This window comes from Cucurbita moschata, unplaced genomic scaffold (genome assembly GCF_002738365.1).
Source record: "Cucurbita moschata cultivar Rifu unplaced genomic scaffold, Cmos_1.0 Cmo_Scf00005, whole genome shotgun sequence".
NCBI lineage: Eukaryota > Viridiplantae > Streptophyta > Magnoliopsida > Cucurbitales > Cucurbitaceae > Cucurbita > Cucurbita moschata.
The window spans coordinates 1,626,896-1,637,970 of NW_019268521.1; the positions used below are offsets into that span (position 1 = coordinate 1,626,896).

The window sequence follows — 11,075 nt, forward strand, 5'->3', positions numbered from 1 at the left end:
AAAAAAAAAAAAAAAACAAAAAACACAGCAACCCGTTCTTAATCACGTTCAAACTAAATGGTTCATGAGTTGACAATAAAATTTAACAGACGTGAAAACAAATAAACAAAATGCTAAGATTGGTCTCAGTATTTGATACTGTCGGCTTGGACCCGCTAGTTATCGCCATCAGCTTTACAGTTTTAAAACTGTCTTCTAGATACAGATTTCTTCACACTCAGTCCCATGAACAGACAATTAAATCTTTGAGTGAATCGGATTATCGAATTATATGAACACCAGATAACTAATAAATGTTCTTGAATTTCTTTTTTATAATTTTGAGAGACTTTATATTTTGGGTTGGTGAATTCGTAGATTTATGATGCATGTTATGCAAGATTTTGGTTCCGATTATGAAACCAAGATACATTGCCTGCTAGTCATTGAATTTGAACTCGTCGCCGTGAAATTGATGAATTCATACATGTGAAGCATCGAAAATCCCCTCACAATCTAGAGAATTTCAGAGAGGTGAAGAAATTCTCAGTTCTCATGAGAAATCCGCGCCGCGGGAAACCCTAATTAGTCTCGTCGCTCTCGAATGCTTCCATGGAGAAGAGCATTTACACAATCCTCACCGTTGGTCGCTGGGAGTCACTGAATCACATGAACTATAAGTCCGCTTCACTCAGACCGATTCATGGAGTTCTAGCGTGGAAATTCCTCAAGTGGATTATCAAACAGCCTGGTTTGGAACCCAATCACCGCACGCATATACTCGGTATTACTACTCATATACTCGTTAAAGCTAGATTATACGATCATGCTAAATCAATTCTGAAACATCTATCACTGAGAAATTCTGGGTCGAATTTTCTTTTTGGTGTTCTTATGGATACATACCCTGTTTGCAGCTCAAATCCAGCAGTTTTTGACCTTTTAATTAGAGTTTATTTGCGACAAGGAATGATTGAGCATGCTGTTAATACTTTTTCTTCCATGATCATTCGTGGGTTTAAGCCATCTGTTTATACTTGTAACATGATCATGGCTTCCATGGTGAAGCACTGTAGAGCTCACTTGGTTTGGTCTTTTTTTAAGGAAATGCTTACCAGTAGAGTTCGTCCAAATGTTTCGAGTTTTAATATATTGATGAATGTTCTATGTGTGCAAGGGAAGCTTAAGAAAGCTGTTCATACTTTAACAATGATGGAGAGGAATGGTTATGTTCCGACGATAGTTAGTTATAATACCTTGCTTAGTTGGTGTTGTAAGAAAGGAAGATTTAAATCTGCACTTAAGCTTATTCATCATATGGAAGGGAAGGGAATTCGGGCGGACGTGTGTACTTACAATATGCTTGTCGATAGTTTGTGTAGAAACGGTAGAAGTGCACAAGGGTATTTAGTTTTGAAGAAAATGAGGAAGAAGATGATAACTCCTAATGAAGTTTCTTACAATACTTTAATTAGTGGCTTTGTGAAAGAGGGAAAGATTGGGGTTGCTACTCGGGTTTTCGGTGAGATGACAGAGCTTAATCTTTCGCCAAATCTTATAACTTACAATATTCTACTTAATGGACACTGCATTGATGGTAATTTTGAAGAAGCTTTGAGAGTTTTGGACGTGATGGAAGTGAATGACGTGAGGCCTAATGAGGTTACGATTGGAACGTTTTTAAATGGACTGTACAAGGGTGCGAAATTTGACATGGCCAGGAATATTTTGGAGAGATTTAGAATTGATCGAACATCTCTTAATTTTATCGCATATACTGTGATGATGGATGGCTTATGCAGAAATGGGTTGCTTGATGAAGCCTTTGAATTACTAAGTGAGATGTGTAAGGTTGGTGTTGATCCCGATATCATAACGTTTTCAGTGCTTATAAATGGATTCTGCAAAGCTAGGAATATTAAGAAGGCGAAGGAGATTATGTCTAAAATGTATAGAGCAGGACTCGTTCCGAACACTGTTATTTTCTCTACATTAGTATATAACTCTTGTAAGGCTGGAAACGTTTACGAAGCGATGAAGTTCTATGCTGCTATGAATCTGAGTGGGCAGAATGTTGACATATTCACATGTAATTTATTGGTCACTTCTCTTTGTGAAAATGGAAAACTAGTAGAAGCAGAGGAATTTGTGCATCACATTAGTAGGATTGGTCTTGCACCTAATTCTATTACATTTGATTGTATCATAAATGGATATGCAAATGTGGGAGACGGGTTAAGGGCGTTTTCAGTGTTTGATAAAATGATTAGTTGTGGTCATCACCCTAGTCCGTTCACCTACGGCAGTCTTTTGAAAGCGTTATGTAGGGGAAAGAATTTTCGGGAAGCAAGACAACTATTGAAGAAGCTTCATTGTATTCCATTGGGTGTGGATACTATATCGTATAACACGTTAATTGTCGAGATAAGTAAGTCAGGAAATTTACTGGAAGCAGTTCACCTATTTGATGTGATGATGCAGAATAATATTCTCCCTGATAGTTATACATACACTAATATTCTGGCCGGTTTGATTAGAAACGGGAGATTGGTTTGTGCCATCGTGTTCTTGGCAAGACTCGTGCAAAAAGGCGTTCTATCATTGAATTCAATTGTCTACACCTGTTTGATTGATGGCCTCTTCAAGGCTGGCCAGTCAAAGGCAGCAGTATTTCTTTTGCAGGAAATGGAGGGAAAAGGCCTCTCGTTAGATTCAATTGCGCTTAATTCGATTATAGATGGATATTCAAGGATGGGAAAAGGGTTTAGTGTCCGTTCTCTCATTTCAACTATGAACAACACGAACGTAACACCTAACTTGACTACATTTAACATATTATTACGTGCATATTCCAGAGGACAGGATATAATGACGTGCTTTGTGTTATATAAACGTATGAGGAGAAGTGGCTTTTTACCTGACAGATTAACATACCATTCTCTTATACTTGGACTTTGCAACCATGGTATGTTGGAACTTGGAATTAAGATGTTGAAAATGGTAATTGCAGAAGGTTCTACTATTGATGACGTGACATTTAATATGCTCATTAGAAAGTGTTGCGAAATCAATAAGCTGGATAACGTCATCGATTTGACGAATAACATGGAAGTTTATCGAGTTACTCTCGATGCAGACACACAAAAAGCTATTACTGATGGACTTATTAGAAGGATGGTTTCCCAAAATTCGTTCGTTTTTATGCTTGAAATGCTTGAAAAGGGTTTCATCCCTACGTTTGGACAATATTGCACTTTGATGAAAGGAATGTGTCGAGTGGGCAACATACAAGGGGCGTTTGAATTGAAAGATAAGATGGTGGCACTAGGTGTTAGCTCGGATGATGCTGCAGAGTGTGCTATGGTTCGAGGGCTTGCACTTTGCGGGAAGATTGAAGAGGCAATGTGGATTCTTCGAAGCATGCTTCGGATGCAGAAACTCCCTACTACCAGCACGTTTACAACTTTGATGCACGTCTTATGCAAAAAAGGAAATTTTAAGGAGGCACAAAATTTGAAGAGCCTTATGGAGCATTATCATGTGAAGCTTGATGTAATTACTTACAATGTTCTCATTTCTGATTATTGTGCTAAAGGTGATGTTATAGCTGCACTCGATCTTTACGAAGAGATGAAACAGAAACGTCTCTGGCCGAATATGACCACCTACAGAGTTCTAGTTGCTGCTATTAGTACCGAACAGTATGTTTCTAGGGGTGAAGTACTTCTCAAGGACTTGAATGATAGAGGATTAATTTCTGGGTATTCGGATGGGAAGTCCCAAAGTTCGTGCAGGAATTTCGTAGTTGCGTTGGATAAACTGAACTCTTTGAGGTTCAATCAAGGAAATAAAGCCAAAAACAAACAAAAATACCATTGAAATAGATTGTGAGCGCAAGGAAAAATCTAGTGCTCGATGGGATGGACGAGTATATCTACCCTTTTTTGACCTATTGGTCCTAGTATCATAGGCGACCAAACAACAGAGGATATGGAACTCAATATCGATCTGATACAAACAAGAGGCTATCGCATAATGGCTTTAAGGTTAGGCTTGCCTTATGCTTTTTTTTTTCCAAAAAAAAAACTGTAACCTTTTTGTATTTTTTGCTCGAGAACGTTTTTTTATCTGTGTACTGAAATGTCTTTTCATTTCCTCGAGGTGTATTGCATTCATGTGCTTGCTTGGCTAACGTGAAATTTGTACGATCGAACGTTTAATGGGAATATACATAAGAGCAAATGGATCAAAGAGCCAAATAAGGCAGCATCAGCTGGTATTAGCTGCTAAAGCCTCTTTCATTGCTGTATCATTCTTCTCTTTGGATGTTCTTTATGTTTCCTTATTTCTTTGAGATTTAAGCTACATTTGCTGCCTTCTACCTTACCTTTTACACATTTTTTTTTTGTGGCAGATGCTTCTCAACTATGGGTGTTGCGAACGAAGAAGCACAGAGGTATATATCGTTATCGATGTTATGGGATTATGCGGATACGTGAGTCTTCTCTTTAAAAGATCACGTGTTTGTGTTTTTAAGAAGATATCTTACGGTTACGTGATACAAATCATTCATAGTTAAACCTGTCTGATACAAATCGTTCCTAAATGTCAAATTTTAAGTATTGGCATAGCTGAAATGTTCCATTTCTCACGACTCCCCATCGTAGACTACCACCGTGAGCTGATCGTGCTTTGCTAATGGTCATCTGCCTCCATCTACCAAGTGGAAAAGAACCAGGTCTCGTAACATTTGCAACCATGGTGGACACCTTCAGCCCGATCTCAACGATAAAGATTAGGTACGTAGCCCTCATTGTGAACATTTAGAAACTAATAAGAGAACGTTTGACTCGATACAAATGACAAAAGATTCGCTTCCCCTCCCTAGCTTGTAGCCTTGAAGTTGCTCGAGCTCCTCACGAGCCAATGCATTGAGTAGCTCCAACTCATCAGACAGAGTACAACAGAGGTCAGTGCTCCTTCGTTATGGTCTGAAATACTAGATGAATCCATGTCTCCAAATTTATTGTTCGTTATTATCCACTTTCAAATTATTAAATCATTTATGTTCTTGATTTTCGTTTTACCAACACTTTTGAGGAACTTTTCTCTAGTTTTGATGAGCTTACTGGTTGAATAATCCTTCAATTCCTTCCAATGATACTTATGTCTCTAAAAGAAAGAGAACGTTGTTCAAAGCGACCGCTAGCGGATATTGTCCTCAAGGATTTTAAAACGTGTCTGCTAGGGAGAGGTTTTCACACTCTTATAAAAAAAATGCTTCGTTCTCCTTCGGGGCCAGCATCCTCGCTGGCACTCGTTCCATTCTCCAATCGATGTGGGACCCCCAATCCTCCTCCCTTTGGGACCTAGCGTCCTTGCTGACACATCGCCTTGTGTTCACCCCTTTTGGAACTTAGCCTCCTCGCTGGCACATCGCTCGGTGTCTGGCTCTGATACCATTTGTAACGGCCCAAGCCCATCGCTAGCAGATATTGTTCTCTTTGGGCTTTCCCTTTCGGGCTTCTCCTCAAGGTTTTTAAAACGTGTATGCTAGAGTGGGGTTTCTCGCCTATTTGTACATTTTCAACTTATTTTTTACTGATGAGCACCACCAAAAAAATGCCACTCTCAAATTTGTTTGTCTATGTTTTTGCTTTGGATCTTCTTTTATTTTTAATTGAATGTTACAAATTTTTGTTAGTATCAGATCAATTGAAAGGAACAATGGTACATTTTTGCTTATAGTGATTACCCTTTTGGTGAAGAAGTCTATGTTGGTTCAATATATTAGTTAAAATGCTTGAATATACCGTAAGACAATTTGTGAGATCCCACATCGGTTGGAGAGAGGAACGAGTGTCAGCGAGGACGCCGGGTTCCAAAGAAAGGTGGATTGTGAGATCCCACATTGATTGAAATGGAGAATGAGTGCCAGCGAAGACGCTGGGTCCCAAAGAAGGGTGGATTGTGAGATCCCACATCGATTGGAGGGGGGGAACGAGTGCCAGCGAGGACGCTGACCTCGAAGGGGGTGGATTGTGAGATCCCACATCGGTTGCGAAGCATTCTTTATAAGAGTGTGGAAACCTCTCCCTAGTAGACATGTTTTAAAAACTTTGAGGGAAAGTTCGAAAGGAAAACCCAAAGAAGACAATGCCGGCTAGCAGTGGGCTTAGGCTGTTACAGCAGTTTTCATGACCTTTAATTGAAATGGGGTTGAACTGAAGCCATTCGATGAAAATTTCCTTTTTCGAGAAAACTCCTCTGTCTCCGGTGCCGAACTTTACTTTCTTTTCAGTCTTCTTTTGGAAGCTTGCTTTTGTTGTTGACATCTAAGCTTACATTGTTGTACGATTCATTAATATTTTGTAAACAACATTTAAGAAAAGACACTAAAAAACTGTACATGAATTTTGGAGCTGAGGTTTTTCTAATTACTGATACATTTTCAGGGAGCTTTTCTATTCCGTGAGGGGCAAGCTACAAATAAAGGAGAGTAAAACACATGGATAATGCTAAATGGAGTAACTGAGGTGAGCTGTCTTCATATCTCAAATGTTTTCTTTTGAAAAATATCTAGTAAGGGCTTATTTGGACCGAAAGAGACCATTAAGCGGAGCCTTATCGGAACATTGAGTTGCCTAAATTGTCAGATGATGCTACGAGGGGTCTTATTTATTATTTCTTTTGAGGAACGGATCTTAGCCAATTATCGACTTAGAGTTTCGTTAGAGCACCAGAAGGCGCGCACGTAGGTGGGTTCTCCCCAATTTTTGGGCTGCTAAACTTGAGTGGGTCTAAGTACGAAAAATGAGTCATGCAAGAGACCGTTAAACGGAGCCTTGTTAGAACATTGGGTTGCTTAACTTGTCAGATGATGCTATGTGGGGTCTTATTTGTCATTTCTTTTGAGGAACGGATCTTAGCTAATTATCGGCTTAGACTTTCGTTAGAGCACTAGAAGGCGCGCGTAGGTGGGTTCTCCCCTGTTTTCAGGCTGTTAAACTTGGGTGGGTAAATGAGCCATGCAAGAGACTGTTAAGCGGAGCCTCGTCAGAACATTGGGTTGCCTAACTTGTCAGATGATGCTATGTGGGGTCTTATTTGTCATTTCTTTTGAGGAACGGATCTTAGCCAATTATTGGCTTAGACTTTCGCTAGAGCACTAATAGATGCCCATCAGTGGGTTCTCCCCTATTTTCGGGCTGCTAAACTTGGGTGGGTCTAAGCACGAAAAATGGGTCATACAAGAGACCATTAAGCGAAGCCGGTTTTTTTTGTCAAGCTTTTTCTTTGTTTGACAATGGGTGTATTTTGTTTCTAGCTTGATATGGACTCTGGACCTGCGATTGTCTCGTAGGCAAAACCAAGGAAAGGACAAAATTTCATGTCACTATGACATACATGTCGTGATTATTTGTAATATTGCGTTTGTATGTTAGTTTCCATCATTTCGCGATTACATATTAAACACGATAGAAACTACTAAAAAGTGACATTTCATGAGTTTACGAATAATTTAAAAATTCTAGTAAAATTAGATATATTTGTAAAATTGAGGTTGAAATGGATTATCCAGGCAAATTAACCCTAAATGAACGAACAATCCGACACAAAAGAGGAGGGTTCTTTCATGGAGCTTTAAGCTCAATTTTTTAAGAACGGTGGTTTAAACTACGTAACGTTTCAATTTTTTTTTTTTTATCTTGATCTACACAAGAGTGTAAAACTCGTCTTTAATATATTTTTTAATTTAAAAAACTATATAATAATTTTTTAAATATTAAAATATGGGTTGAAAATTTAAACAAATCAACATTAATTCTATCATAAAATAAATGGTTAATATCAATATTTAAAAAAAATTAAACTTATTGAAAACAATGTAAAATGCTAATTATCAGTTTAAATAAGATTTATATTTATAATTTTTTTTTTCATATAAAAATCATGAATATTTTAATTTTAAAATTTTTAAAATTTTAATTTTTGAGTTTTTTAAACTTTTATGGGGCGAATTTGAGCAATTGGCTATCGTGAGCGTCAAACGTTAAACGGCGTACTTTAGCAAATGACAAAGTCATTCCAAGAGGATGACGAGGGAAACTCTGCCAAGATTTCCACGCGCGATTCCAGATTAGGGTTTCTCTCTCTCTCTCTCTCCCCTCTTTGTGTGTTCTTCTTCTTTTCTTCTGCACTTGTTCCGTAATTGGGGCTTTGATATCTGAGTTCTATCTTGTCTTGCTTACTTTTAAATTCATCTCGTAAGTGCTTTAATCGACTTTTTGATGTTTCCTGCATTCGATTTCTGAATTTGAATGAATCGCTAGAGGAGGTCGTTGAAGAAGCTAGAAATGGATGAAGGAGAGGGAGGGCTTGGTGTGGGTGCGGATCAGATTGATCAGTTTCATCGGAACGAGGCGATTTCTGCCGTTGCTGATGATGGTTTCTTAGGCGAAGATGAGGATGAATATGAGGACTTGTACAACGATGTTAACGTTGGGGAGGGGTTTCTTCAGTCGTTGAGGAAAAACGATGATTTGGGTTTCAAGAGCGAGGAGGAGCCTAAGATGGAGCCTCCTGCTGCTGTACCACCCACTTCCGGTGCTTCGATACCTGGTTTTGGCGGAGGTACGACTGATGTTCCTGGTTTGGGAGATGGTGGGCACAGTGTTGCGGAAAGAGTAACTGAGGGTTACAATCAGATTCCAGATTTAAGAACAAATGAGATGGCTATCAGAGTTGGGGCGGGATCGGGGCCACCTATGGGTGGTGGAGGTGGGATTAGGGTTGAATTAGGACAGGGGAGTAAAACCAATGAGTTGGAGGAGCGAAGTAGTAATAATGTTGCTGCGCATCAGGCTCCGCCACAGCAACAGCCACAGCCACTGCAACAGCTACAGCCACCGGCACAGCCACAGCCACAGCCACAGCAACAGACACAGCACCACCACCAAGCGCAGCAGGGCGGAGTTTTAGGAAATCCAGTGAGCGTAGAAAACGAAGGTTTGCTAAGGCAAGGTGGTGGCGTAAATGTAAATGGGGTTGGTGGAAATGGGTTCGGTAATGTGGGGAATGCAGGGGGAGGTGGAGGTGGAGGTGGAGGTGGAACCATTTTGTTTGTTGGGGATTTACATTGGTGGACTACAGATGCGGAGCTGGAGGTGGAACTCTGTAAGTATGGTCCGTTGAAGGAGGTTAAGTTTTTTGACGAGAAAGCCAGTGGGAAATCTAAAGGCTACTGCCAGGTTGAGTTTTATGATCCTTCTGCTGCCACGGCTTGCAAGGAGGGGATGAACGGGCATATGTTTAATGGACGGCCGTGTGTTGTTGCATATGCATCACCATTTAGTGTGAAGAGAATGGGAGAAGCCCAAGTGAACAGGAACCAACAGATGGCCCAAGCTACTAATCCTCAAGCAAGGAGAGGTCCTAATGATACTGTAGGTAAAATGGGTGGAAGTAGCATTGCGACGGGTGGTAATTATCAAGGTGGTGATAATAACAGAGGTTCTGGGAGAGGTAATTGGGGAAGAGGTAATGCACATGGAATGGGAGGTCGAGGGCCTGCTGGCCCAATGAGGAATAGGGGTGGTGGAATGGGTGGCAGAGGTATAATGGGAAATGGTGGAAATGGTTTTGGTCAAGGAATGGGTGCCACCCCTCCTTTGTTGCATCCGCAGTCAATGATGGGTCAAGGTTTTGATCCATCTTTTGGTGCACCCATGGGAAGAATGGGCACATATGGTGGTTTTCCTGGAGCTCCGGCTCCCCCTTTCTCTGGAATTTTATCATCCTTTCCCCCTGTTGGGGGTGTTGGCCTTCCTGGAGTAGCTCCTCATGTGAACCCAGCATTTTTTGGAAGAGGTATGCCTATGAATGGAATGGGGATGATGCCAACATCGGGTGTTGATGGGCCTAATATGGGAATGTGGTCTGACCCTAGTATGGGGGGATGGGGCAGTGAAGAGCATGGTGGAGGGAGAGCTGGCGAGTCTAGTTATGGAGAAGAAGCTGGGTCTGACCAGCAATATGGTGAAGGTAGTCATGAAAGAGGAGCCTGGGCAAATTCTGCAAAGGAGAAAGATAGAGGATCCGAAAGGGATTGGTCACAGTCTTCTGATAGAAGGTATCGAGATGATAGAGAGAGATCCAAAGAAAAGGATCCGGGGCCTGACCATGATTGGCCAGATAGAAGGCCACGTGATGATAGAGACATAGGTCGTGAAAGGGACAAGGATAGGGATCGGGATCGGGATAAGGAACGATCTCGAGATTATGAGCGGGGCCATCATGATCGTGATCGTGACCGTGACAGGGATCGTGACCGTGATAGGTACAAGGAAGATAGGGACAGATATTCTGATCATCATAGGTACAGAGACCGGGAGCCAGAGCATGACGAGGATTGGGAAAGGGGACGGTCGTCAAGGACTCATAGCAAGTCCCGATTACCACAAGAAGAAGAAAATCGTTCTAGAACAAGGGATGCTGATTATGGGAAGAGGCGGAGGCTTACTTCTGAGTAGCTGAATAATTCAGCATACATGCTTTAATGTTTAAACTATATAGAGTATTGCTTTCCATGTTCATTTGGGTTCTCTCTTCGAAGTTCTGGGCTCGTTGATTCATCATTGCTCTTTTGCCTATGCTGTTTATTGTCTGAACCTCGGCGTATGTCTCTCTACCTACAGGAGCATGGTCTGATTGTTTGCAAAAAAATGTAAGTTCATACAATCCTTTTCCTTTTCCCAAATTTCCAATATTAAATTCTGGTCGATTTTGTTGGCTTCGTTTTGTATACTAGGTCTTGAAATATGGACATGCTAATTAACGACGTTGTTCGAAACTGCATCCCTTTAGAAATGGATGTTTACTCTATTAATGCTCTAATGAAATTTCCTCTTGGTGCAGCTATAGTAGGTTTTTGGTTTTTAGAACTAATACCATTGTTGACTTTATTACTATATTTATACCTTCTATTGTTGTTTTACCGACCTCATTTTTCACTATGTTTACATTTCCATTGGATAATTATCAAGGTTAGCATTTCTTTATAATTAAATGGTTTTTTTTTTTTTTTTTTTTTTTTT

The 11,075-nt window shown here is 40.4% G+C and overlaps 2 protein-coding genes across 8 annotated transcripts in view; both read left to right on the top strand.

Moving 5' to 3' along the window:
• Positions 1 to 324: 324 nt before the first annotated feature.
• On the top strand, positions 325 to 7,139 carry LOC111442735 (pentatricopeptide repeat-containing protein At5g55840). 6 transcript variants are annotated; one of them, XM_023080240.1, is made up of 5 exons: positions 325 to 4,025; positions 4,141 to 4,285; positions 4,394 to 4,778; positions 4,868 to 4,948; positions 6,435 to 7,139. In XM_023080240.1, the coding sequence occupies exon 1, from the start codon at positions 592 to 594 to the stop codon at positions 3,856 to 3,858; it is 3,267 nt and encodes a 1,088-aa protein (XP_022936008.1). In that variant the 5' UTR covers positions 325 to 591; the 3' UTR covers positions 3,859 to 4,025; positions 4,141 to 4,285; positions 4,394 to 4,778; positions 4,868 to 4,948; positions 6,435 to 7,139. The 6 variants fall into 6 exon arrangements, with proteins under 6 accessions (XP_022936008.1, XP_022936009.1, XP_022936010.1 ...); XM_023080241.1 differs by having other exon boundaries at positions 4,394 to 4,474; positions 4,647 to 4,948; XM_023080242.1 differs by having other exon boundaries at positions 4,394 to 4,435; positions 4,647 to 4,948.
• A 949-nt stretch (positions 7,140 to 8,088) lies between these two features.
• Positions 8,089 to 11,075, top strand: part of LOC111442737 (cleavage and polyadenylation specificity factor subunit CG7185-like) — a 6,356-nt gene continuing 3,369 nt past the window's right edge. For both annotated transcript variants that reach the window (XM_023080246.1, XM_023080247.1), the window contains exon 1: positions 8,089 to 10,705. In XM_023080246.1, coding sequence (XP_022936014.1) covers positions 8,337 to 10,511 — 2,175 coding nt within the window. In that variant the 5' untranslated portion in view covers positions 8,089 to 8,336 and the 3' untranslated portion in view covers positions 10,512 to 10,705. The remainder of the gene's footprint in view (positions 10,706 to 11,075) is intronic.

What these genes read in the sequence shown, in the direction of transcription:
- LOC111442735 (XM_023080239.1), top strand. Translation starts at nt 592, where the DNA reads ATGGAGAAGAGCATTTACACAATCCTCACCGTTGGTCGCTGGGAGTCA.